Source organism: Papio anubis, chromosome 9, assembly GCF_008728515.1.
Source record: "Papio anubis isolate 15944 chromosome 9, Panubis1.0, whole genome shotgun sequence".
NCBI classification, from domain to species: domain Eukaryota; kingdom Metazoa; phylum Chordata; class Mammalia; order Primates; family Cercopithecidae; genus Papio; species Papio anubis.
In genome coordinates this window covers 94478703-94505777 of record NC_044984.1, presented here as the reverse complement: position 1 = coordinate 94505777, position 27075 = coordinate 94478703, and the positions used below count along the sequence as shown (strand labels likewise).

The window sequence follows — 27075 nt, the reverse complement described above, 5'->3', positions numbered from 1 at the left end:
ACGCAATAAAAAACAATAAAGGGGATATCACCACGGACCCCACAGAAATACAAACTACCATCAGAGAATACTATAAACACCTCTACGCAAATAAATTAGAAAACCTAGAAGAAATGGATAATTTCCTGGACACTTACACTCTCCCAAGACTAAACCAGGAAGAAGCTGAATCCCTGAATAGACCAATAGCAGGCTCTGAAATTGAGGCAATAATTAATAGCCTACCGACCCAAAAAAAGTCCAGGACCAGACGGATTCACAGCTGAATTCTACCGGAGGTACAAGGAGGAGCTGGTACCATTCCTTCTGAAACTATTCCAATCAATAGAAAAAGGTAGGGAATCCTCCCTAACTCATTTTATGAGGCCAACATCATCCTGATACCAAAGCCTGGCAGAGATACAACAAAAAAGGAGAATTTTAGACCAATATTCCTGATGAACATCGATGCAAAAATCCTCAATAAAATACTGGCAAACCGGATTCAGCAACACATCAAAAAGCTTGTCCACCATGATCAAGTGGGCTTCATCCCTGGGATGCAAGGCTGGTTCAACATATGCAAATCAATAAACATAATCCAGCATATAAACAGAACCAAAGACAAAAACCACATGATTATCTCAATAGATACAGAAAAGGCCTTTGACAAAATTCAACAGCCCTTCATGCTAAAAACTCTCAATAAATTCGGTATTGATGGAACATATCTCAAAATAATAAGAGCTATTTATGACAAACCCACAGCCAATATCATACTGAATGGGCAAAAACTGGAAGCATTCCCTTTGAAAACTGGCACAAGACAGGGACGCCCTCTCTCACCACTCCTGATACAACATAGTGTTGGAAGTTCTGGCGAGGGCAGTCAGGCAAGAGAAAGAAATAGAGGGTATTCAGTCAGGAAAAGAAGAAGTCAAATTGTCTCTGTTTGCAGGTGACATGATTATATATTTAGAAAACCCCATCATCTCAGCCCAAAATCTCCTTAAGCTGATAAGCAACTTCACCAAAGTCTCAGGATACAAAATTAATGTGCAAAAATCACAGGCATTCTTATACACCAGTAACAGACAAACAGAGAGCCAAATCAGGAATGAACTTCCATTCACAATTGCGTCAAAGAGAATAAAATACCTAGGAATCCAACTTACAAGGGATGTAAAGGACCTCTTCAAGGAGAACTACAAACTGCTCAGTGAAATAAAAGAGGACACAAACAAATGGAAGAACACACCATGCGGATGGATAGAAAGACTCAATATCGTGAAAATGGCCATACTGCCCAAGGTAATTTATAGATTCAATGCCATTCCCATCAAGCTACCAATGACTTTCTTCACAGAATTGGAAAAAACTGCTTTAAAGTTCATATGGAACCAAAAAAGAGCCTGCATTGCCAAGACATTCCTAAGCCAAAAGAACAAAGCTGGAGGCATCACGCTACCTGACTTCAAACTATACTACAAGGCTACAGTAACCAAAACAGCATGGTACTGGTACCAAAACAGAGATATAGACCAATGGAACAGAACAGAGTCCTCAGAAATAATACCACACATCTACAGCCATCTGATCTTTGACAAACCTGAGAGAAACAAGAAATGGGGAAAGGATTCCCTATTTAATAAATGGTGCTGGGATAATTGGCTAGCCATAAGTAGAAAGCTGAAACTGGATCCTTTCCTTACTCCTTATACGAAAATTAATTCAAGATGGATTAGAGACTGAAATGTTAGACCTAAAACCATAAAAACCCTAGAAGAAAACCTAGGTAGTACCCTTCAGGACATAGGCATGGGCAAGGACTTCATGTCTAAAACAGCAAAAGCAATGGCAACAAAAGCCAAAATTGACAAATGGGATCTCATTAAACTAAAGAGCTTCTGCACAGCAAAAGAAACTACCATCAGAGTGAACAGGCAACCTACAGAATGGGAGAAACTTTTTGCAATCTACTTATCTGACAAAGGGCTAATATCCAGAACCTACAAAGAACTCAAGCAAATTTACGAGAAAAAAACAAACAACCCCATCAAAAAGTGGGCAAAGGATATGAACAGACATTTTTCAAAAGAAGACATGCATATAGCCAACAGATACATGAAAAAATGCTCATCATCACTGGCCATCAGAGAAATGCAAATCAAAACCACAATGAGATATCATCTCACACCAGTTAGAATGGCGATCATTCAAAAGTCAGGAAACAACAGGTGCTGGAGAGGATGTGGAGAAATAGGAACACTTTTACCCTGTTGGTGGGATTGTAAACTGGTTCAACTATTGTGGAAAACAGTATGATGATTCCTCAAGGATCTAGAACTAGAAGTACCATATGACCCAGCCATCCCATTACTGGGTATATACCCAAAGGATTATAAATCATGCTGCTATAAAGACACACATACATGTATGTTTATTGCGGCACTATTCACAATAGCAAAGACTTGGAATCAACCCAAATGTCCATCAGTGACAGACTGGATTAAGAAAATGTGGCACATATACACCATGGAATACTATGAAGCCATAAAAAAGGATGTGTTCTTGTCCTCTGTAGGGACATGGATACAGCTGGAAACCATCATTCTCAGCAAAGTATCGCAAGAACAGAAAACCAAACACCACATGTTCTCACTCCTAGGTCGGAATTGATCAATGAGATCACTTGGACTCTGGAAGGGGAACATCACACACCGGGGCCTATTATGGGGAGGGAGTAGCGGGGAGGGATACCAATGGGAGTTACACCTGATATAAATGACGAGTTGATGGGTGCTGACGAGTTGATGGGTGCAGCACACCAACATGGCACAAGTATACATACATAACAAACCTGCACGTTGTGCCCATGTACCCTAGAACTTAAAGTATAATAATAAAAAAAAAGTAATAATAATAATAAAAAAGAAAAACCTTGATCTGTTTCTTAGTTTTGATTGAAGGGATCTTGATGGTTGCATGATGAGGTCCATGGGCTATGAATGGATTTAATTAGTTACAGATAATAACTTAGTGATCCTAGCCAAAGTACTTGGCAGTCTGTCAGATTTGGGGAAGTTTTTCTGAAAACATCTTCTGTTGTATGACTTTAAAATGTGGTTTTAAGGTATTTTCCCATCTGAAAGTATTGTTTTGAATAAAATCAAACAGAAGCTGTTAAATTAATTTGCTTGCTTAAAGATACTGGTTCTTATAAAAACTCTTCGTATGATAATGAGAATTTCATCCTTGTAGGGACACATAGTCTTGAGATACTAGCTAGTGATTTCAATTACTGGTTCATATTAAGGATGTGAGTTGGGCCCAGTTGACGAGAATGGAAAATAATGGAGAAGAATCTTTTCAGTACCTTTCAGTTCTAAAACATTGTGGCTATGTGTTTCTCAGTCACTGTCCATTATTAATTTATAAGTTTGATCCCAAAGTGGTCTATTTGTTTCAAATTTCTGGAGGAAAGAATATGATTGAATAGCCTAGATGCCATGTCAACCTGTAAATGAATCACTATAACCAAGGAAGTATGTTAAAAAGTATCTTAGATGTGTATCTTTCCTCTGTGTATACAGTTTTTCCCAGAAGAATGAATTGCTGTTAGCTGGGTAGCCACTCCAAGAGGTATTTATTAATAACAAGCCAAATAATTGAATTATAACCATTAAATATTGAATTATAGTGTTGAAATAATTTATTTTCTAGGTGACTAAAATTAATCATTTTCTTTAAGGCAGTGGTTCTTAGCATATTTTGTGTCCAAAACCCCCTTTGAAAGTCTGATAAAATATTGTAGACTCCTTGAAGCCTATCTAATACCTGCAGATTAAGAGTATCTACTTTTTAAATTTATTAATTAAACAATCTAACGTGCATTGGTAAATTCCCTGTAACATCTAGTTTTTCATGTTATACCATGAAATATTGAATAATGGGAATTGTTTTTTTCTTTTTTTTTTCTGAGACAGGGTGTCACTATGTTGCCCAGACTAGTGTCAAACTCTTGGCCTCAAGTTATCTTCCTACCTTGGCCTCCCAAAGTGCTGGGATTAGAAGCCTGAGCCAAACTGCCTGGCCTGTATCTTAGTCTTAATAATTGTGAACACTTACTGAGTTATTACTCATATTGGGGATCATAACTAGCATTTTACATGTTTTGGGTTAATCCTTAAAACAACTCTGTGAGGCAGGTACTATTATCCCTATGTTACAGATGAGGAATCTGAGATATAGTTTAAATAGTAAGCAGTAGGTAGCATTTTACCTCTTGTCGAGATGATTCTTTTTTATTTTTTTATTTTTTGAGACAGAGTCTCACTGTCTCCCAGGCTGGAGTGCAGTGGTGCAATCTCAGCTCACTGCAACCTCTGCCTTCTGGGTTCAAGCGATTCTCCTGTCTCAGCCTCCAGAGTAGCTGGGATCCACACCCGTCTAATTTTTCTGTATTTTTAGTAGAGACGGGTTTCACCATGTTGGCCAAGCTGGTCTCGAACTCCTGACCTCAAGTGATCCAACCACTTCGGCCTCCCAAAGTCCTGGTATTATAGGCGTGAGCCACCGCGCCCGGCGGTGAGATGAGATTCTTTTTGTGTGTGTGACAGGGTCTTACTCTGTCATTCAGGCTGGAATACAGTGGCACTATCGTGGTTCACTGCAGGCTTGACCTCCTGGGCTCAGGTGATCCTCCCACCCCAGCCTCATGGGTAGCTGGGACTACAGATGCGTGTCACCATGGCTGGCTAAGTTTTGTATTTTTAGTAAAGATGGGGTTTTGTCATGTTACCCAGGCTGGTCTTGAACTCCTGGGCTCAAGCAATCCACTTGCCTCAGCCTCCCAAAGTTCTGGGGATTACAGGCATGAGCTCATGTGCGCCTAGCAAGCTGAGATTCTTTTTTTTTTTTTTTTCGAGATGGAGTCTCGCTCTGTCACCAAGCTGGAGTGCAGTGGTGCAATGTCAGCTCACTGCAACCTCCGCCTCCCGGGTCCAGGCAATTCTCCTTCCTCAGTCTCCTGAGATTCTTGACTTTTTGTGCATTTATTCTCTCTTCCCTTAACCAAATTATAAATCTTTGATTATATGGACCTTTTGTTTTGTTTTGTTTTGCCCTTAAATGTTTACTTAGTACAGTGCACATAATTTAGACCCTGATAATGGTGTATTGATTGTAAAATGTATAATCTAAATCAAGTCTATTTTTTCATTTGCTTGGAAATTTTATTGAGTTGTTAGCTATTATTTCTGTTTTTTGTTTTGTCTTTGAGACAAAGGCTCTGTCACTCAGGCCTGGAGTGCAGTGGCACAATTATGGATCACTGCAGCCTTGACCTGCCAGGCTCAAGCGATCCTCCAAGCTCAGTCCCCTGAGTAATGGGGGCTACAGGAGTGTTCCACTATGCCTGACTAATTCTTTTTAAAATTTTTTGTAGACACAGGGTCTCACTAATATAGTGGCTCACTAATATACAGACCAGCCCAGGCTGGTCTCAAACTCTTGGGCTCAAGTGATCCTCTCGCCTTGGCCTCTCAAACTGCTGAGATTTCAGGCATGAGCCCCTGCTCTGGCTAAATTACATATATTTTAATCCTCTTCATTTTTCACTTTTGCTATTGGCAGGCCAGTCTTTTTTGGTTTCTCTTGAACTTTTGTCTTTATAAAAGTGATACACGCTTGTTATAGAATACTTATACAGAAAAGTATAAATAAGGAGAAGTAAATCTAGGCTGGGTGTGGTGGTTCACACCTGTAATCCCAGCACTTTGGGAGGCTGAGGCAGGAGGTATCGCTTGAGCCCAGGGATTCGATATCAGCCTGAGCAACATAGTGAGTCCCTGTCTTTAAAAAATAACTAGCTGGGGCTGGGCACGGTGGCTCAGGCCTGTAATCCCAGCACTTTGGGAGGCCAAGGTGGATGGACCACGAGGTCAGGAGTTAGAGACCAGCCTGACCAACATGGTGAAACCCTGTCTCTACTAAAAATACAAAAATTAGCCAGGCATGGTGGTATGTGCCTGTCATCCCAGCTTCTCAGGAGGTTGAGGCAGGAGAATCGCTTGAATCCAGAAGGCAGAGGTTGCAGTGAGCCGAGATCGTGCCACTGCACTCCAGCCTGGGTGGCAGAGCAAGACTGTCTCACAAAAAAAAAAAAAAAAAAAAAAAGAACTAGCTGAGTGTGGTGGCATGTGCCCATAGTCCCAACTGCTTCAAAGGTGAAGGTTGCAGTGAGCCAAAATCAAACCATTGCACTCTAGCCTGGGCAACAGGGTGAGACCCTGTCTCAAAATAAATAAAATAAATAAACAGATTAGCTGGGTGTGGTGGTCCCAACTACTTGGAAAGCTGTGGAGGGAGTATCACCTGAGTCCAGGAGGTTGTGGCTGCAATGAGCCATGATCACACCACTGCACTCCACCCTGGACAACAGAGAGAGACCCTGTCTCAAACACAAAAACAAAAAAATCTAAAACTCCACCAGCCATAGGTAGTCATGGATTTTATGATGCATTTTTTACATACTAGAAATTATAGCACATAATTTTGTGACTTGAATTTTCATCAAACATTATAAGCATTTCTTTATATGATTGGCAACATATATTACTTGATAAGTATGTATTAATAATATGGAGTATTATGATTAGATGGGTTATCCTTCTTGGGACATTTAGATTGTTTTCACTTTTTTTTTCCTGTAAGTATCCTTGAAATGAACATTCTTGTACATACCCAATCAAGGTATTGCCTGATTTCTTCGCTAACCCATGTTTCACCTCCATGCCCATATTCCTCCATGCCCAAGACTAAGGATATATAGTCAGATGTTAGAATATATAGTCAAATGTTCTATTTTTAAGTTATTCAAATTAGTCTGTTGTCCATCCTTCCTTCCCTATAAGTATTATAGATTACAGTATTTCTGATACATTTTTCAATTCCGCTTTATATCGTGTTCCCTCCCGTCTTAGAACCTTTATGCATTTTATTCCTCTGCTTGGAATACTTTCTTTCCCTACCCCGTTTTCGTCCTTGCCTAGTTAACAACTTCTCTTCCTTTAAAAGTTCCTGTTTCAGAGAAGCTCTGGATTAGAACCCCTGCTATATTCTGTCTTAGTTGTGCCATTTGATCTGTCTCACCAACTAAACTGAACACTCCACAAGGGTAGGGACCTCAAGTGTACTGCTTCCCAGTATGTGTGTCTGCATAATGAATTCTCAATACATACTTACTGAGTGTTGTCTTCTGGCTCTAATATTCTGCCTCAGGGAAGTGGCAGGGTTTTTGTTTGCTTGTTATCTATGGCTAGGAGTGGCAGCCTATGAGAAAGTGTCATGGTATTGAATCAGGCATGATCAGAAGCAAGTGTAATACAGCTCAGCATCATTGGTCAAACACATGTGTTAAATGATTGTTGTATTTCTCAGTTGACATCCTGTGAGAAGATATGAATTCACATAGAATCTGGCTCAAAAATTCTGGTTTGGAGTCACTGGAGAAACATGAGTTTATTGATTGGTATTCTTGTTGACAAGTAGGGCATGTAAATAACCCAGTACATACTATTGCTGTATATTTAATTTCCAAAAAAAGTAAAGACTAACTCTTGTTAGCCAGTAGTTTAGTTTTTTCAGCAATTTCACTTTTGAAAACGTATTTGTTGGACATAGTAATTTTTTATTTTTCAGGGTTGTTTGGAAGATAAAGTAATGTATATGAATGTATTTCAAAGTAGATGTGTAATTTATTATCATTGTTAGTTGTGATATTAGGCAAATAAGTTCAAGTTTCTCCTTATGTTTACTCATTCAAAAATGAGGGTAAAATTAGTATAGATCCTAATAGGTTATCATGGGAACTAAATGAAGTAGTCGTGTATATGCCAAGAGCTTGGAACACAGTAAACCCTTGGAAAATGCTCACTGTGATGTTAATTATTTCCAATCTTTTTTTTCTTTTTTTCCTGAGACAGGGTCTTGCTGTGTCACCCAGGCTGGAGTGCAGTGGCACAGTCTCAGCTCACTGCATCCTCCACCTCCTGGACTGAAGCGGAACTCCCACCTCAGCCTCCCGAGTAGCTGGGGCTACAGGCATGCGCCAACACATCCAGCTAATTTTTTTGTATTTTTAGTAGAGACCAGGTTTCACCATGTTGGCCAGGCTGGTCTTGAACTCCTGCCCTCAAGTGATCCGCCCTCCTCAGCCTCCCAAAATGCTGGGATTATAGGTGTGAGCCACCGTGTCTGGCTGCCTTTGTCATTTCTTTGTGTTACAAACATTCCAGTTATAGAGTTAATTACTTTAAAATGTACAATAAATTATTGTTGACTGTAGCCACTTTTTTTGCTGTTGAATACTATATCTGTCTTAGTTCGTTTTCACACTGCTATGAAGACCTTCCTTGAGACAGTAATTTACGAAGAAAGGTTTAATTGACTCACAGTTCTGCATGGCTGGGGAGGCCTCAGGAAACTTACAATCATGGTGGAAGGTGATGGTGAAGCAAGGCACGTCTTACATGGTGGCAGAGAGAGAGAGAGAGAGACAGAAACTGCCAAGCACTTTTAAATCATGAGATCTTGTGAGAACTCACTCCCTAACTATCATGAGAATGGCATAGGAGAAACTGCCCCCATGATCCAATCACCTCCCACCAGATCCTTCCCTTGACGTGTGGGGATTACAATTAGAGATGAGATTTGGGTGGGGACACAGAGCCAAACCATATCAGTATCGTATTCATTCTACCTAATTGTGTTTTTGTATCCACTACCCATTCCCACCCCCGCTCCCCCCAACTACCCTTTCCAGCCTCTGGTAACCATCATTTCTACTCTAGATCTCCATGAGTTCAATTGTTTTAATGTTTAGCTCCCACAAATGAAGAAGAGTGTGTAAAGTTTGTCTTTCTGTGCCTGGTTTGTTTCACTTAACTGTAATGTCCTCCAGTTCCATCCATGTTGTTGCAAATGACAGGATCTCATTCTTTTTTATGGCTGAATAATACTCCATCGTGTATGTGTACCACATTTTCTTTAACCGTTTGTCATTGATGGACATTAGGTTGCATGCACTGCTATTTTTAGTGCTCTGTATATTTGAAAAAATGACTCTGGAGTGTACTAACTGACACATAAATAAATGTCAATGTATATTCTCTTTCAGATTTACCAAAAATTTATCTCCTGACAAGATAAATCTAAGTACCCTTAAAGGAGAAGGTGAACTGAAGAATTTGGAGTTAGATGAAGAAGTGCTCCAGAATATGTTGGATTTGCCGACATGGCTTGCTATCAACAAAGTTTTTTGTAATAAAGCATCCATCAGGGTGAGACTTTGATATCTGTGGCTTGATATTTGTAGAAGGACTTTTATGTTTTCTTTCTATATTTTGGCTCTTTCTTTTAAAATACTTAATTTTAGATAATTCTGTAAAAACATTTTTATTAATATAATTTCAAAAGAAAGATACCTTTGCATAAAGTTGTGCCTTATATTTAAAGGCATATATTAACTACTTTATAGGTCTTAATTTTTGTTTAAATGTGATTCCATTAATATTTTTAAATTATTAATTTGTTAATAATTGCATCCATTTGGTACATGTTCAAAGATAGTTTTTTCTTAAGTTTTATTGTCAAATGGGACAATCTAAACTTGTAGTGAGTTGCTGGGCATGGTGGCTCACACTTGTAATCCCAGCACTTTGGAAGGCTGAGGTAGGCAAATTGCTTGAGCCCAGGAGTTTGAGACTAACCTGGGTAACATAATGAGACTGCATCTCTACTGGAAAAAAAAAAAAAAAAATAGCCCAACATGGTAGCACATGCGTCTGTAGTCCCAGCTACTTGGGAAGCTGAAGCAGGATGATCAGTTGAGTCTAGAAGGGTGAGGCTGCAGTGAGTCATGATTGTGCTACTGCACTCCAGCTTGGGTGATGAAGTGAGACCCTGTCTCAAAAAAATGTTAAAAAAGTAGTGAGTAAATACTTTTTCAAATGAAGACATGAGAACTAATAAATTTGCAGTTTTATCCCTTTTCTTCATTAGTTTCTTTTTCATTTTGAGATTTTTTTTTTTTTTTTTTTGGAGACAGAATCTTGCTCTGTCACCAGGCTGGACTGCAGTGGCGTGATCTCAGCTCACTGCAACCTCTGCCTCCCAGGTTCAGGCGATTCCCCTGCCTTAGCCTCCCAAGTAGCTGGGATTACAGGCACCTGCCACCATGTCTGGCTAATTTTTTTGTATTTTAGTAGAGATGGGATTTCACCATGTTGGCCAAGATGATCCTCAATCTCCTGATCTCGTGATCCACCCACCTCGGCCTCCCAGAGTGCTGGGATTACAGGTGTGAGCTACCGTGCCTGGCCCATTTTGAGAATTTTTAAGGGTTTCTGTTTATTGTTAGTATCATTCCTATTATTATTATTATAACTTGTTATTCTACTTACCCTTTTTTTTTTTGAGACGGAGTCTTGCTCTTGTCGCCCAGGCTGGAGTGCAGTGGCACTGTCTTGGCCCACTGCAACCTCTACCTCCTAGGTTCATGCGATTCTCCTGCCTCAGCCTCCCAAGTAGCTGGAATTATAGGCACATGCCACCACACCTGGCTAATTTTCATATTTTTAGTAGAGATGGGGTTTCATCCTGTTGGCCACGCTGGTCTCAAACTCCTGACCTCAGGTGATCCACCACTCGCCTCTGCCTCCCAGCATGCTGGGATTACAGCATGAGCCACCATGCCTGACTGACTTCTACTTATCTTTAATCGTATGTCAATTTGTGTCACTTATTGGTTATTGGTCTTAAAGATGAGGCTTCATTTGAGAGTTGTCTGCTTAGTTGAAATACTGCATGCTGATTGTTCCATAAAACTAAAATTTGGGCTCCTAAGAAAAGATTATAGGAAAGTTCCTATATCCTTTGATGGTCACTTTTAATTTTTGTTCTACCCTTTGGAAACCTAAATATCTACAAAGACTTGACACTTTTATTTTAGTAATTTTTTTCTATTTTGATAGCTTTAGAGATACAAGTGGTTTTTGTTTACATGAGTGAATTGTATAGTGGCGAAGTCTGGGATTTTAGTGCACCTGTCAGCTGAGTAGTGTACGTTGTACTCAGGAAGTAGTTTCATCCCTCACCCCTCTCCTACCTTACCCGCCTTCTGAGTCTCCAAAGTCCATTATGCTACTCTGTATGCCTTTGCATACCCATAGCTCACCTCCCACTTAAAAGAACATGTGGTATTTGGTTTTTCAATTCCTGTTACTTCACTTAATATAATGGCCTCCAGTTCTTTTCAAGTTACTACAAAATACATTATTTTGCTCTTTTTTTTTTTATGGCTGAGTAGTATTCCATGGTATTTACCACATTTTCTGTATCCGCTCGTAGGTTGATGGGCACTTAGATTGATTCCATATCTTTGCAATTGTGCATTGCGTTGCATTAGACATGTGTGTCTAGGTATCTTTCTTTTTTTTTTTTTAATAGGATCATGTTTGGAATGAGGACCAGAGTCTTTTTGATATAGTGACTTCTCTTCCTTTGGATAGATACCCACTCAGTAGTGGGATTGCTGGATCAAATGGTAGATCTACTTTTAGTTCTTTGAGAAATTTCTATATTGTTTTCTATTGAGGTTGTACTAACTTATATTCCTACCAGCAATGTATAAGCATTCCTTTCTCATCACTTCCGTAACAACAGCTATTGTTTTTCAACTTTTTAGTAATGGCCATTCTGACTGGGAAAAGGTGGTGTCTCAATGTGGTTTTAGTTTGCGTTTCCCTTATGATTACTGATTTTCAGTATTTTTTCATGTGGTTGGCCATTTGTATATCTTCTTTTGCAAAATGTCTGTTCATGTCCTTGCCCACTTTTTAATAGGCTTATTTGTTTTATTCTTGCTGATTGTTTGAGTTCCTTGTAGATTTTGAATGTTAGTCCTTTGTCACATGCATAATTTGTGAATATTTTCTTTGTCAGATGCATAGTTTGTGAATATTGACAATTTGTAGGTTGTCAGTTTACTCTGATGATTATTTTTTTGTTGTGTAGAAGTGTTTTAGTTTAATTAGGTGTCATTTATTTTTGTTGCATTTGCTTTTGGGGTCTCGGTCATAAATTCTTTGCCTAGGCCAATGTTTCGAAGAGTTTTTCCTAGGTTTTCTTCTAGAATTTTTATGGTTTCAGATCTTAGATTTAAAGCTTTCATTTATCTTGAGTTAATTTTTGTGTACAGTAAGAGATAGGGATCCAATTTCATTCTTCTACATGTGGCTATCCAATTTTTCCAGCACCATTTGTTGAATATGGTGTCCTTTCTCCAGTTTGTGTTTTTGTATGCTTTGTCAAAGATCAGTTGATGGTTAGTATTTGGCTTTATTTCTTGCTTCTCTATTCTGTTCCATTAGCCTATGTATTTAGTTTTCCATTGGCCTGTGTATTCTGTTCAATGGAACAGAATACTTTGCTCTGTTTTGTCCCATTGGTCCATGTGCCTATGTTTTATACCTGTTCCATGCCGTTTTGGTTAGTATAGACTTGCATAATTTGAAGTTGGGTAATGTGATGCCTCCAGGTTTGTTCTTTTTGCTTAGGATTGCTTTGGCTATTTGGGTTCTTTTTTGGTTCCATATGAAGTTTAGGGTTGTTTTTTCTAATTCTGTGAAAAATGATGTTGGTACTTTGAGAAGATTTGCATTGAATTTGTAGATTGCTTTGGGCGCAGTATGGTCATTTTCACAGTATAGATTCTTCCAGTCCACGAGCATGGAATGTATTTCCATTTGTTTATGTCATCTATGATTTCTTTCCACAGTGTTTTTAGTTCTCCATGTGGAGATCTTTCAACTCCTTGGTTAAGTATATTCCTACGTCTTTTTTTTTTGTAGTAGTAGTAGTTATTGCAAAAGGGATTAAGTTCCTGATTTGATTATCAGCGTGGTTTTTGTTGGTTTGTAGCAGTGCTAGTGATTTGTGTACGTTGATTTTGTAACCTAAACCTTACTGAATTTATTTATTAGATCTAAGAGTCTTTTGGAGGCAAAACTTGACATTTTTAGTACAGGGTATATTTCAACATTATATATTTGATGTTTCCTACATTTTATATTAATGGCCTAACTTTTGTATTTATCTTGAATATTTACAAAATGATTGCTCAGAATTCTAGGATTAAACAGGTTGTTAAATGGACAGAACACTGATTATGTTTTGCTGGGAACTCTTCGTTTAAATTATGATATTAAGATTTGTTTTAAGGATTGTTAAAAAAAAGATATTTAAAATAACCTGAAATTGGCCGGGCGTGGTGGTGCATGCCTATAATCCCAGCACCTTAAGAGGCTGAGTTGGGTGGATCATTTGAGGCCAGGAGTTAGAGACCAGCCTAGCCACCATATCAAAAACACTGTCTATACTAAAAATACAAAAATTAGCCGGGTGTGGTGGCACTTGCTTGTAATTTCAACTACTGGGAGGCTGAGGCAGGAGAATTGCCTGAACCCAGGAGGTGGAGGTTGCAGTGAGCTGAGATCACGCCACCTCACTCTAGTCTGGGCAACAGAAAGAGACTCTATCTCAAAAAAAAAAAACAAAAAAAAAGAAAAGAAAAAGAAAAAAGAACTTACAATTTCTAATCAAAAGATGACAGAAGATACAGCTAGTAATAATTTCTTATATAAAATGAGTACATCTGATTTCAAAAGTATGAGTGAGTTGCTCAGTTTATTTTGTAATTTAAGAAAAGTGATTTTATATAATTTGTTGTGTCTGTCCTATATGAATATAACACCTGTATTGAGTACTGTTTACATTGTTTTCTTCTTAGTGATACATCTTAAAATTTTTTCATTTGTAGATCCCATGGACAAAACTGAAAACACATCCCATCTGTTTGGTGAGTTCTGAAGCCTCTTTAGAAATAAACATTTTTATATATACATTATCTAGCTACTCTGTTCATAGTAAACTTTTGTTTCATGGACATATAGTCTGGATTTTTCACCAGTTAGCTTTCATTTTATTTTGATAGGACTCAGATTTTTCATCCTTTAAATGAGAAGTTTTAACGTTAAAGTAGGAGCATCTTTAAAGTGTTTCAGGTCTAGAATACTATGTTCTAAATTGGCATAGTATTTTATTGCATCATTTAACTCTTTGTTGATGTACCGTGGGATTATTCTTTCAATAACATTTGATCCAGACTGTCTTTGTTTCTCGTTTTACTGATCTAGTAAATTATGAAATATGTTCTTTAATATACTTTGCTTTTTAAGGAAAGTTGAAGAAAATCAATCATTTGTTCGTTCATTCATTTAAAAAATATAATGATCAAGAACATGAATAAAACAAGACAGTTTCAAATAATAATAAATGCTATATGTGAAATAGAGAATGAAGAATGACTGGAGTTGTGTTAGTGATGACTATTAAGGACATTAGATCTTTCTTCAAGGAAAAAAGTATCACCCTGAGAAAGAACTTTTTCCATTATGGGGGTGTTTATTTTTTTCACATTTCCTGCTTATTTTATATTTCCCATAGTTTTGTGTCTCATAGCTCAGATCTTAGATTGTAATAAGCTTTTGGGGGTAGTTCAATCCTATTTATTAAAATATAATTTTATCAATGAATATATCTGGGAGTAGAAATTCTGTTTTCATGAAATCTGATGATTTCAGTAGTTAATGGCTATGTCTTGATTCCTCCCTGCTCCATACATCTGTAATACACACAGTTTTTCCACTAGATAATAAATGCCTTGAGAACGGAGTGAGTGCTTTGTGTTTTTTTGGCATTTGTCTTTTTAGACCTGTAAAGAGACACTTAAATGACTCTGCTCACTTACTGTTTACTTTCTTCCTAAGGAAAAATGAAAGAGAAAATAATCTTACATAATACTTTAATAATATACATAAAATAAAGAATCTAATTGTTTACATTTTAACGGTTTTATTAGTCCCTGGATAAAGTAATAATGGAAATGAGTACATGTGAAGAACCAAGAAGCCCTAATGGCCCATCGCCAATTGCAACTGCTTCAGGACAAAGGTAAGCTACTTCTGTTCATCTGCATGACTGCCAAAGGGAGTTATTTTCTATAGTCAACTCCGTTATTGGCAGTAACAGTACATTTAAAAAAAAAAAGAAAAAAAAGCCTTAACCTCAAATTGCCTCTATTTCAGTCAGCTCTCCCATCAAACATTTTGCAGTTTTAGTTATATACATTGCAAAGTTGCAGATTTGACTTTTAACTTCCTGTATTCATCTTGTTTTCCTTGCTATTATTAAATAATAGTGATTAATGGCAGAGCAGCAGCAGAAAATGGAAGCAGAAGAATTTAGGCATTCTATAAATAAGAGAGCCTCTGATCAGTTTCTCTGCATATCATTTTGTGTGCATCAGTGGAACTTTTATGACTCTTAAGAGTTAAGTTGGGAGGCCAGGAGTGGTGACTCATGCCTATAATCCTATCACTTTGGGAGGCCGAGGTGGGTGGATTGCCTGAGCTCAGGAGGTTGAGACCAGCCTGGACAAAACGATGAAACCCTGTCTCTACTAAAATACAAAAAACTTTATGGGCATGGCGCTGTGCACCTATAATCCCAGTTACTTGGGAGGCTGAGACAGGAGAATTGCTTGAACCTGAGAGGCAGAGGTAGTAGTGAGCCAAGATTGTGCCATTGCACTCTAGCCTTGGCGTGCAATGGCAAGACTGTCTCAAAGGAAGGAAAAAAAAAAAAAAAGAATTTAGTTGGGCTTGGTGCAGTGGTCCACGCCTGTAATCCCAGCACTTTGGGAGGCTGAGGTGGGCGGATCACCTGAGGTCAGGAGTTTGCAACAAGCTTGACCAACATGGTGAAACCCCGTCTCTGCGAAAAATACAAAAATTAGCTGGGCGCAGTGGTATCTGCCTGTATTCCCAGCTACTGGGGAGGCCAAGGCAGGAGAATTACTTGAACCTGGGAGGTCAGGGCTGCAGTGAGCTGAGCTTATGCCACTGCACTCCAGCCTGTGTGATGGAGAGAGTCTCTGTCTCAAAGAAAAAAAAGAGTTAAGTTGATGCCTTAAATTATAGACCTTTTGGGTGACTCTAAAATTCATTAAGTTTAAAATGTTTTTGCTTTCCACAGGTTATATTTTGATAGATGAAAATCGGATACTAATAAAGCAGAAGTATAGGGACCATTTCATAAAGCCTTTTTGGAATGTTAGAAGCTATTAAAAATTTTTTAATAATATATTGTCTGCTTTTTTGCACTCAAGTTAAATTTCGATCTAGTACTATACATGATTTTCCTGCAACAGGATTTCTGCATTATTTTTGCATTCACATCAGTTGTTCACATAGATTTTTAATGTGATTGATGCCTCTTTGTGTTGCGTCAAATGGCAGCTCTGAACATGTGTAGTATTCTAGATGTTATGTAAAACCGTTGATAAAACTTTTCTTGAGGGTGAATGCATTCATGTGTGTACACAGACACACACTCACTCACTGCTCTTTTACAAAGGTTGAGCCACCTTTATGTTAGTGCATGCCATGAGAATACCTACAGTGCATGCCATGGGAATCTAATGGTGATTCATTCCACCATTAGATTTATCAGATGTGCAGGTTTATCAGATGTGCAGTTTATATTTGGACTACAGATATTAGTGACTGGGAAAAGAGCTTTCATGTTAACTTCTTTGTAATGTAGCATCATCCAGCAACTTCAGATTTTACAGGTTCAATTATGATTCCAGGTTTCAGAGAATAGTTGTTGGCCTTTAGGTTGGCTAGAGTCAGAAAGAACTAAAATGAATCATTTTGTCCTTGTGTGCTTAGTATAGTCGATAGTGTCCTCTCTAATTCTTGTTTTTATAGTATCATAAGCTTTATAATTTTGACTTTGTAATCATGTGATGATTTAAACTGTTTAAATCATCCTCATACTTTGATACATGGCAGTGTGGTTAATCTGTTTCAGCATTTTTCAGACTTGCCTGATTGTAACAAGTCATTTAGAGTGCTTATTAAATCTACAAAGTCTCTGAAGCTCCTTTTCTTGAATTTCTGATTTAATAGGTCTGGAATGGATATCAAGAGAATGAATACATTCATTGAGTGGTGTTCAGAGTTAAAAAAAAAAATGGAATATGAGTATGTATTTTTGGGTCTCACTCCGTTGCCCAGGCTGGAATGCAGTGGCACGATCTTGGCTCACTGCAGCCTTGACCTCCCAAGCTCAATCGATCCTCCCACCTCAGCCTCCCAAGTAGTTGGGACTACAGGTGCGAGCCACCATACCTGGCTTGTTTTTTGTATTTTTTGTAGAGATGGGGGTCTCCCTGTGTTGCCCAGGCTGATTTTAACTCCTGGGCTCAAGCAGTCCTCCTCCCTTTGCCTCTCAAAGTACTTGGATTATAGATGTGAGCTACTGTGCCCAGCCAAAAAGTCTTTTACATTTTAAGAAGAGTATTTAAAAAAAAAAAATTGTGCAGCTCTGAGAACCAGAAAAGGTTTAGAGAGTGAGAAGAGTGTTTTTTTAAAAAAATTATTTTTTATTTTATTTTTTTAGACAAGGTCTCACTCTGTTGCCCAGGCTGGAGTGCAGTGGTGCCATCTCAGCTCACTGCAACCTCCACCTCCCATACTGAAGCGATCCTCTCAGCTCAGCCTCCGAAGTAGCTGGGACTACAGGCACGTGCCACCATGCCCAGTTAACTTTTTTGTGTTTTTAGTAGAGACGGGATTTCTCCTTGTTGGTCAGGCTGGTCTCAAACTCCTGGGCTAAAGTGATCCACCTACCTTGGCCTCCCACAGTGCTAGGATTACAGGTGAGAGCCACCATGCCTGGCTGAGAATAGCATTTTTTTTTTTTTTTTTAATAACTTATGTCTAACTAGACTAGATCGTTGTGTTTGAGGTTTGTTTTCCTTTTTTTTTTTTTTTTGAGATGGAATCTCTCTCTGTCACCCAGGCTAGACTGCAGTGGCACAATCACAGCTCACTGCAACCTCAACCTCCTAGCCTCAAGTGATCCTCCTACTTCAGCTTCCCAGTAGCTGGGACCACAGACATGCGCCATCATGTCCAGCTAATAAATTAATCAATTAGTTAATTAATTTTGAAACAACATCTCACTCTGTTGCTGAGGTTGGAGTGTAGTGGTTCCATCTCAGCTCACTGCAACCTCTGCCTCCTGGGCTCAAGAGATCCTCCTACTGCAGCCTTGTGAGTATCTGGGACCATAGGCGAGTGTTACCATGCTCAGCTAATTTTTAAATTTTCTACAGAGATGAGGTCTCTCTGTGTTGCCCAGGCTGGTCTTGAACTCCTAGATTCAAGTGGCCTCCCAAAGTGCTGGGATTACAGGCATGAGCTACCATGTGTGGCCTTTTAAAATATTTTGTGGAGACAGGGATCTTGCTATATTGCCCAGGCTGGTTTCGAACTCCAGGTTCAAGAGATCCTCCTGCCTTGGCCTCCCAAAATGCTGAGATTACAGGCGTGAGCCACCAGGCCCAGCTTAGATTATTGTTTTAATAAAAAACATTTATTTTTTTCAATATAAAAATGAATGATAAGCTGGGCCTGGTGGCTCACGCCTGTAATCCCATCACTGTGGGAGGCCAAGGTGGGCAGATCACCTGAGGGCCAATATGGTGAAACCCCATCTGTACTAAAAATCCACAAAATTAGCCAGGTATGGTGGTGCGTGCCTGTAATTCCAGCTACTCTAGAGGCTGAGGCACAAGAATTGCTTGAACCTGGGAGGTAGAGGTTGCAGTGAGCTGAGATCATGCCACTGCACTCCAGCCTAGGTGACAGAGTTGAGACTCTGTCTCAGAAAAATAATAATAATAATAATCATAATATGGTGTTGTGCAAATTGTCTGTCTATCTATCTATCTATCTATCTATCTATCTATCTATCTATCTATATTTTTAGAAAGAGTCTTTCTCTGTCACCCAGGCTGGAATGCATTGTTGCGATCTCAGCTCACCACAACCTCCACCTCCTATGTTCAGGTGATTCTCGTGCCTCAGTCTCCCAAGTAGCTGAGATTACAGGCATATGCCACTGTGCCCAGCTAATTTTTTGTGTGTGTGTTTTTTTTTTAAGTAGAGATGGGGTTTCACTGTGTTGGCCAGCCTGGTCTTGAACTCCTGGCCTCAAGTAATCTGCCTGCCTCAGCCTCCCAAAGTGCTAGGATTACAGGTGTGAGCCACCGTCCCCTACCAGCAATGTGCAAATATTAATAGAACTTTTAAAGATTAGTTTTGTCATTAATGTATTTTATTTTACTTTGTTTTTCCAGTGAATACAGCTTTGCTGAAAAAGTAGTTGAGGGAATTACTGTTTCTGTAAATTCTATAGTCATCAGAATTGGAGCAAAAGCCTTCAATGCTTCATTTGAACTTTCTCAGCTTCGGATCTATAGTGTAAATGCACACTGGGAACATGGAGATTTAAGATTTACTCGTATTCAGGATCCACAGAGAGGAGAGGTAACATTTTTTTTCTTTCTTTTTCAAATGTTTCATGTAGTGACAAGTAAAAGAGAACGATTAAAGAAATCACATCTCATGGTTGCCTTTTAACTTTGCATTTCTCTATATTACTTTTTTGGGGGAGGGTGAGGGGGAGACAGGGTCTCACTCTGTAGCCCAGGCCAGAGTGCAGTGGCGCAGTCACGGCTCACTGCAGCCTTGACCTCCCTGGGCTCAGGTGATCCTCCCACCTCAGCATCTTGAGTAGCTGGGACTAAAGGCATGTACTACTGCACCTGCCCAATTTTTGTATTTTTGGTAGAGACAGGGTTTTGCTATGTTGCCCAGTCTGGTCTTATACTGGGCTCAAGCTGTCCACCTGCCTTGGCCTCCCATAGTGCTGGGATTACAGGCCTGAACCATTGCACCCAGCTCTCTGTATTACATTTAGTCATTCAGTTACAAAATGTGCACATTTTAATGCTTTTACTGTAGTAAATCTTTCCATTTAAAGCCCTATTTTAACTTCTCAGCTACTCAGAATTGAATTTTTTAATTCCCCAAACTAAAATATGTTGTTTAGTTCTTTCTTGGTAACATGATTTAATGCATTTGAGCTTTACATTAACTGAATTGCTTAGAATAAAAGCATTAACAGCTTTACATATGATGAATATGAATATGAAGATGTGTAATTGACTTTGATGGAATAATACAATTTACAAAAATAAAAACATGGTGAATATATCTAAAATGTCATTTGAAAATTAATTGAGAATATATATTTGCTTTGTTTTTAAACTACATTTTTCTCATTCTGTTTTGTATGAGTAAGTGAAGTTAAATCTCTGTGTTCTCCTTAGGTTTTGACTTTTAAAGAAATAAATTGGCAGATGATAAGAATAGAGGCAGATGCCACCCAAAGTTCACATCTTGAAATTATGTGTGCTCCTGTTCGATTAATAACCAACCAATCAAAAATCAGAGTCACACTTAAAAGAAGGGTGAGTCAACAAGATTACATTTTGGATTCATGTGTTAACTCTTGGATTTGACTTTTCGATTTGTGTGTTAACTATTAGTTAACTATAGGAAATTTTAAATAATGTCTTAGGTGAAATATTGGCATACTACCAGCGGCATATTAAAATAATGCAAAATAAAAGGAGGTATGGTTACTCAGATAATATTTATAGAAAACTGGTATAATGTTCTTCAGTCTTAGGTTTAATAGATTTTTCAAAGGTTTTTTGTTGTTGTTTTTATTTTTATCTTATTTTGTTTTTTTTGAGATGAGCTCTCACTGTATTGCCTGGTCTTGATTGCAGTGTCATGATCAAGGTTCACTGAAGCCTTGACTTCCCAGGCTTAAGTGATTGTCCCACTTCAGCTTCCCAAGTAGCTGGGATTACAGGCACGCACCACCGTACCTGAATAATTTTTTAAGTTATTTGTAGAGATGAGATCTCATTGTATTGCCCAGACTGGTCTTGAGCTCCTGGACTTACGTGATTCTCCTGCCTCTGCCTTATTTTTATTTTTATTTTTGGAGATGGGGTCTTGCTGTGTTGCCCAGGCTGGAGTGCAGTGGCACAGTCCTAGCTCACTGCAGCCTCGAACTCCTGGGCTCAAGGGATCCTCCTGCTTTAGCCTCCCAAGTAGCTGAGACTACAGGCATGCACCACCATGCCTAGCTAATCTGTAATTTTTTTTGTAGAGATAGGGTCTCACTATGTTGTCCAGGCTGGTCATGAATTCCTGGCTTCAAGCACTCCTTCTGTCTTGACCTCCCAAAGTGCTGGTATTATGGGTGTGAGCCACGATGCCTGGCCTAAACATTTTTATTTTTGGTAAATTGAATATATTTCTCAGTTGCCAAATATTTGTTGAACATTTACTGTCTTATAATTTCATTTCTTCTATTGAGTCTTTGAATACAAGTAATTACATAATTTATCAGCTATAAATGCAAAATTAAGTTATATAAGTGCTATATAATTTGTACAAGGATTTGTCTGTCTTTTGTTACCACTGCTTCTCTAGTAGTAGGAGATATTCCTTTCATATTATAGGAACTCAGTAAATACTACCTTTTTTTTTTTCTTTGGAGACAGAGTTTCCCCCTGTCACCCAGGCTGGAGTGCAATGGCACTGTCTCCACTCACTGTAACCTCTGCCTCCTGGGCTCAAGCAATTCTGCCTCCACCTCCCAAGTAGCTGGGTTTACACAGGTGTCCCCCACCATACCTGGCTGATTTTTGTATTTCTAGTAGTGACAGGGTTTCCACCATGTTGGCCAGGCTGGTCTCGACCTCCTGACCTCAGGTGATCCACCTGCCTTGGCCTCCCAAAGTGCTGAGATTACAGGCATGAGCCACCATGCCTGGCCAGTAAATACTTCTTGTATGAAGGAAGAATCCATATTTAATTCTATTCAAAAAGGTTTTGAAAACGTTTTTTGATTACAAATGTATTACAAGGTTTATATCTTGGCTTAATTTTATAAAACATGTTTTTTTTTTCCCCTACAGTTAAAGGACTGCAATGTCATAGCAACGAAGTTAGTTCTAATATTGGATGACTTATTATGGGTTTTAACTGATTCCCAGTTGAAAGCTATGGTACAATATGCAAAGTCTCTTAGTGAAGCAATAGAAAAATCAACAGAACAAAGGAAGAGTATGGCTCCTGAACCTACACAGGTATGCTGTAAAATTAACAGGAAAAATACTTACTTTACATGAAAGTAGTTTAAAAATTAGAAGGATTTGTTGGTATTTTCTTTAAGAAACAGATTGTGAGGCTTTGAGTACAAGAATCTTCTTTATCTAGATATCTTCTATGTAATTTTATATAAGTAGTAGCTATATGAAAACATATTAAATGTATTTGTATCTGTTACTGATTATTTTGTTTAGAGCTCTGTATTAGGCACTAAAGTTAATGATGACATAAAAGTATTTGATGTTTTAATACCTCTGTTTAGGAAGTTAAAAGAATACAGTTTTAGAACTACTAAAGTAAAAGCAAATGAGGAAAATCCTGGGTAATTATAGGCAAGAGAGGACATGTGAGAGTTAATTGTGCAGAGAATCAAAGCTGTAAGGAATTGCTGAAATTGAACACAAAACTTCTGTTGGAGTTGTCTGATGGCTGGGGCAAGAACAGGGACAAGCATAATGAGCTATTTATCACCTTCTTAAAAGTGATTATTAGTTTGTATGGAGCATTATTAGTTGGTATGGAGAGGAAAAGTTTTTCTAGTCTTTCCCAGTAGTAAGTTCTGAGTACCAGTACATCAAGGTCTTTATAGAAGAGACAATGATGATTATAATGGATAATATTTTTAATAATTTTAGGCAAAGTATAAATGAATTTTTATATCTACCTCTAGTAAAAACTTAACTAGATATTATAAAATTATACACCTATGAAGCTATTTCCTTGGAAACAGTATTATATATCTCAGATATATAGCTTGTTGGTGATCCAGCTTTGTACATGGGAATGGCATACATTTAGGCTTTCTTTGTTTTTTGAGACAGAGTCTCTCTTTAGCTCAGCCTGGAGTTCAGTGGCACAATTTCAGCTCACTGCAACCTCCACCTCTCAGGTTCAAGTGATTTTTGTGCCTCAGCCCCCCACATAGCTGGGACTACGGGTCAAGTGCCACCTCTCCCAGCTAATTTGTTCTGTAATTTTGTTAGAGACGGGCTTTCATTGTGTTGACTATGCTGGTCCCGAACTCCTGGTCTCAAGTGATCTGCCCATCTCAACCTCCCAAAGTGCTGGAATTACAGGTGTGAGCCACCACACCCGGCCTAGGCTTTCAATGAATATCACATTGGCATTATCTATTACCTGCCTACTATGTCCTGAGGTGCAGGGGTAGACACTATGATGTAAAAATGAATATCATCTGACCCTGGCCTGAAGGACCTAGAGTATAAGGGTGAGTTAAATATGAAACAGATCTTTGTAGGTGGGAGACAGGGGCTCATGTCTGTAATCCCAGCACTTTGGGAGGCTGAGGCAGGAGGTTTACTTGAGACCAGTAATTCAAGACCAGCCTGGGCAATATATTGAGTCCCATCTCTACAAAAAATTTAAAAATCACCCAAGTGTGGTGGTGGTGGCATATACCTGCAGTCCTTAACTACTTGGGAGACTGAGGCAGGAGGATTATTTGAACCCAAGAGGTCAAGCCATTGCAACACTGCACTTCAGCCTGCGTAACAGAGTGAGATCTGTTTCAAAAAAAAAAAAAAACCAAACAAATCCCCAAATCATTGTAGTTCAACATAAATGTTAGCATGAAGAAGTAAGGGAAAGGGTTCTGTGTAGGGACTACAGAAACACAGAGAGGTTTTAATTCATTGCTTGCAGGGTGTGGAAAGGTTTCACAAAGAAGTTAATGAAATTATGTCTTAGAAATGAGTAGCAGTTCACAGGCAGACATGGGGAAAAGGTATTTCAGAAGACACAATAGAATCTGCAGAAATATCGTACTTTTAAAGAACATGATATTTTCTGATAAAGATAAGAAATCTGGTGTTACTAGAGTAGTGTTTTTAGGAGTGAGGTTCAAATGCCTCAGGATATATTACAGTTTTCCAAGTTTTATATTTTAAAGAAATTGAGTTCCACACATTCCACCTTGATGTGTATTCTTTCATAAACTTGATCTGCCGGAGAATATGGTTGCATTAAGATGTCAGACTGGTTTTCCCTTTCCATAATGACTCTAATCCTACTTTATAAATGAAAGACATTATTATTCATCCTCAGTCTTACTAGGATTTGAACAGAAAGGGTTTGTAAAAACCCCTCTGGGAAACAAGATAGAGTGGCAATTTGAAATATTGCTATTCATGTTGGAAATTAATGGCTGTAATGACAAAGGAACAAACCAGGTGATTTTTAGTTGTTTTCAACACATGTGTAGGAAGATCAAATAATTGTCAGCCATTAGAGATTATTAAAATAATTTTTTTTTTTTTTTTTTTGAGACGGAGTCTCGCTCTGTCGCCCAGGCTGGAGTGCAGTGGCCGGATCTCAGCTCACTGCAAGCTCCGCCTCCTGGGTTCACGCCATTCTCCCGCCTCAGCCTCCCAAGTAGCTGGGACCACAGGCGCCCGCCACCTCGCCCGGCTAATTTTTTGTATTTTTTAGTAGAGACGGGGTTTCACCGTGTTAGCCAGCATGGTCTCGATCTCCTGACCTCGTGATCCGCCCGTCTCGGCCTCCCAAAGTGCTGGGATTACAGGCTTGAGCCACCGCGCCCGGCCAAAAATAATTTTTTATAGTAGATCACTTTGTGAATCCTGGCAGGTAACTCAAAGGCATTGAAAGAATCAAGTCACATGGCTAAAACAAAACTGCTTTCCTTCCAATCTATCTATGTGAATGAGGTTTTCTAGAGCCTGTAGTCATAAAAACAAATAAACAGATATAGAAGTGAAGGTGAACTCTGTATTATTCTACCAATAAATTATCCATGAGGCATCTGCAGAATTCTCTGGGGGACCTGATTTTAAACATTTGGCAAACCACTGGGCTCTAACATAGAATAGTTTTCTTGGACTGGTAGCCTGAGTTGAAACAAAAGTTTGCAGTGAATGAAACATGTTGTATAATGTATTGAAGAATTTGGACATTTTCCTGTGGGCATTTGGGAGCCAGTGGAAGTTTTTAAGTAAGTTGAGGATAAGGAAGAGAGAAAAGTTGAGAACTTTAGAATGATAGTTGGTAGTACCGTTAGCCAATAAGGAAAGGCAGAAGAAGGAAGTAGGTTTGATTAAGGGAGGTGAGGGTAAGAAAAGTCATTTTGAAGCTGAAAAAGTATAAGGAAAGAAGTATAGGAGAGTATTTTAACAATAAAATCATAGACATAAATACTATTCTGTTAAGGCTTGCAATGAAGATTTTGGTAGCTTAGGTTGTGATTAACAGAGATGGTGGTCGTAGTTAAAGACTGATAGATTGAATGTTGATATTACTATCTAGCTCTTATATGTGGATATGTTTATATAAAATGGAATATGGATTGGAAAACTAGATACATGGACAAAATTCTGTAATCTCACTATGCTAATAAAACCTGTGCTACCATTTTGAGGTATTTTCTTACAGCTTTTTGCCCCAGCATATGTACTTTTTCCTAGTTGTAGTTAGTGGGCATATGCGAGTTTCTTCCATGTCTTTAGTCTTTGAAACTATTATGTTTTGTTGCTCCATAGTATTTTATAGTGGATATACTTAACCGTTACCATAGAATTGCTTTCTTGGGTAGTAGTAATCATGTCACTACTTCAGATATCACACAGAATGTCCTAATCTGATTATTTCAGGTCCCAAGACAGCGTGTCAAAAAGTGAGTTAGTTAAACTGTTTCTTTGCTCATCTTTACAACTAGGCAGTTGTTTTCTATTATAAGTATTTGCTTAGCTTCATTTTATTCTTCTCTAAAAGAGAAAGAAGACTATTTTGAAAATTAAGAGTTGTTAACATTATTCATAGGGGCTAGGTGCAGTGTAATACCAGCCCTATGGGAGACTGAGGCGGGCGGATCTTTTGAGGTCAGAAATTCAGGACCAGCCTGGCCAACATGGTAAAACCCCGCCTGTACTAAAAATACAAAAATTAGCCAGGCATGTTGGTGGGATCCCAGCTACTCAGGAGGCTGAGGCAGGATAATCGCTTGAACCTGGGAGGCGGAGGTTGTTGCAGTGAGCTGAGATTGCGCGACTGCACTCTGTCCTGGGGAGTCTTGACTCCATCTGAAAAAAAAAAAAAAACAAGATTTGGCCGGGCGCTGTGGCTCACGCCTGTAATCCCTGCACTTTGGGAGGTGGGTGGATCACCTGAGGTCAGATCAAGACCATCCTGGCTATCACAGTGAAACCCTGTCTCTAACTAAAAACACAAAAAAATTAGCTGGGCGTGGTGATGGGTGCCTATACTCCCAGCTACTTGGCAGGCTGAGGCAGGAGAAAGGCGTGAACGCCGGAGGCAGAGCTTGCAGCGAGCCCAGATTGCACCAGTGCACTCCAGTCTGGGTGACAGAGCGAGACTCCATCTCAAAAAAAAAAAAAAACAACAACAAAAAACGAAATACAAAATTAGGGGCCAGGAACTGTGGCTCATGCCTGTAATCCCAGCACTTTGGGAAGCCAAAGTGGGCGGATCCAAAGGTCAGGAGTTCGAGACCAGCCTGGCCAACATGGTGAAACCCCGTCTCTACTAAAAAAATACAAAAATTAGCCAGGCGTGGTAGCAGGCGTCTGTAGTCCCAGCTACTTGAGAGGCCGAGGCAGGAGAATCTCTTGAACTGGGACGCAGAGGTTGCAGTGAGCCACGATCATGCCATTACACTCCAGCCTGGGCGACAGAGTAAGATTCTGTCTCAAAAAAAAAAAAAAAAAAAAAAAGCCAGGCGTGATGGTGCATGCTTGTAATCCCAGCTACTTGGGAGGCTGAGACAGGAGAATCGCTTGAACCCGGCAGGCAGACGTTGCATTGAGCCGAGATCATGCCATTATACTCCAGCCTGGGTAATAGAGCGAGACTTTGCCCAAAAAAAAAAAAAGGATTA

General features: G+C 39.0%; 1 protein-coding gene across 2 annotated transcripts in view; it reads left to right on the top strand.

The window, feature by feature from the left end:
- Positions 1-27075, top strand: part of UHRF1BP1L (UHRF1 binding protein 1 like) — a 111956-nt gene that overhangs the window by 29897 nt on the left and 54984 nt on the right. For both annotated transcript variants that reach the window (XM_003907010.5, XM_009181503.4), the window contains 6 exons: positions 9158-9320; positions 13859-13897; positions 14960-15051; positions 19310-19499; positions 20345-20485; positions 22013-22183. In XM_003907010.5, the coding sequence (XP_003907059.1) occupies positions 9158-9320; positions 13859-13897; positions 14960-15051; positions 19310-19499; positions 20345-20485; positions 22013-22183 (796 nt within the window). The remainder of the gene's footprint in view (positions 1-9157; positions 9321-13858; positions 13898-14959; positions 15052-19309; positions 19500-20344; positions 20486-22012; positions 22184-27075) is intronic.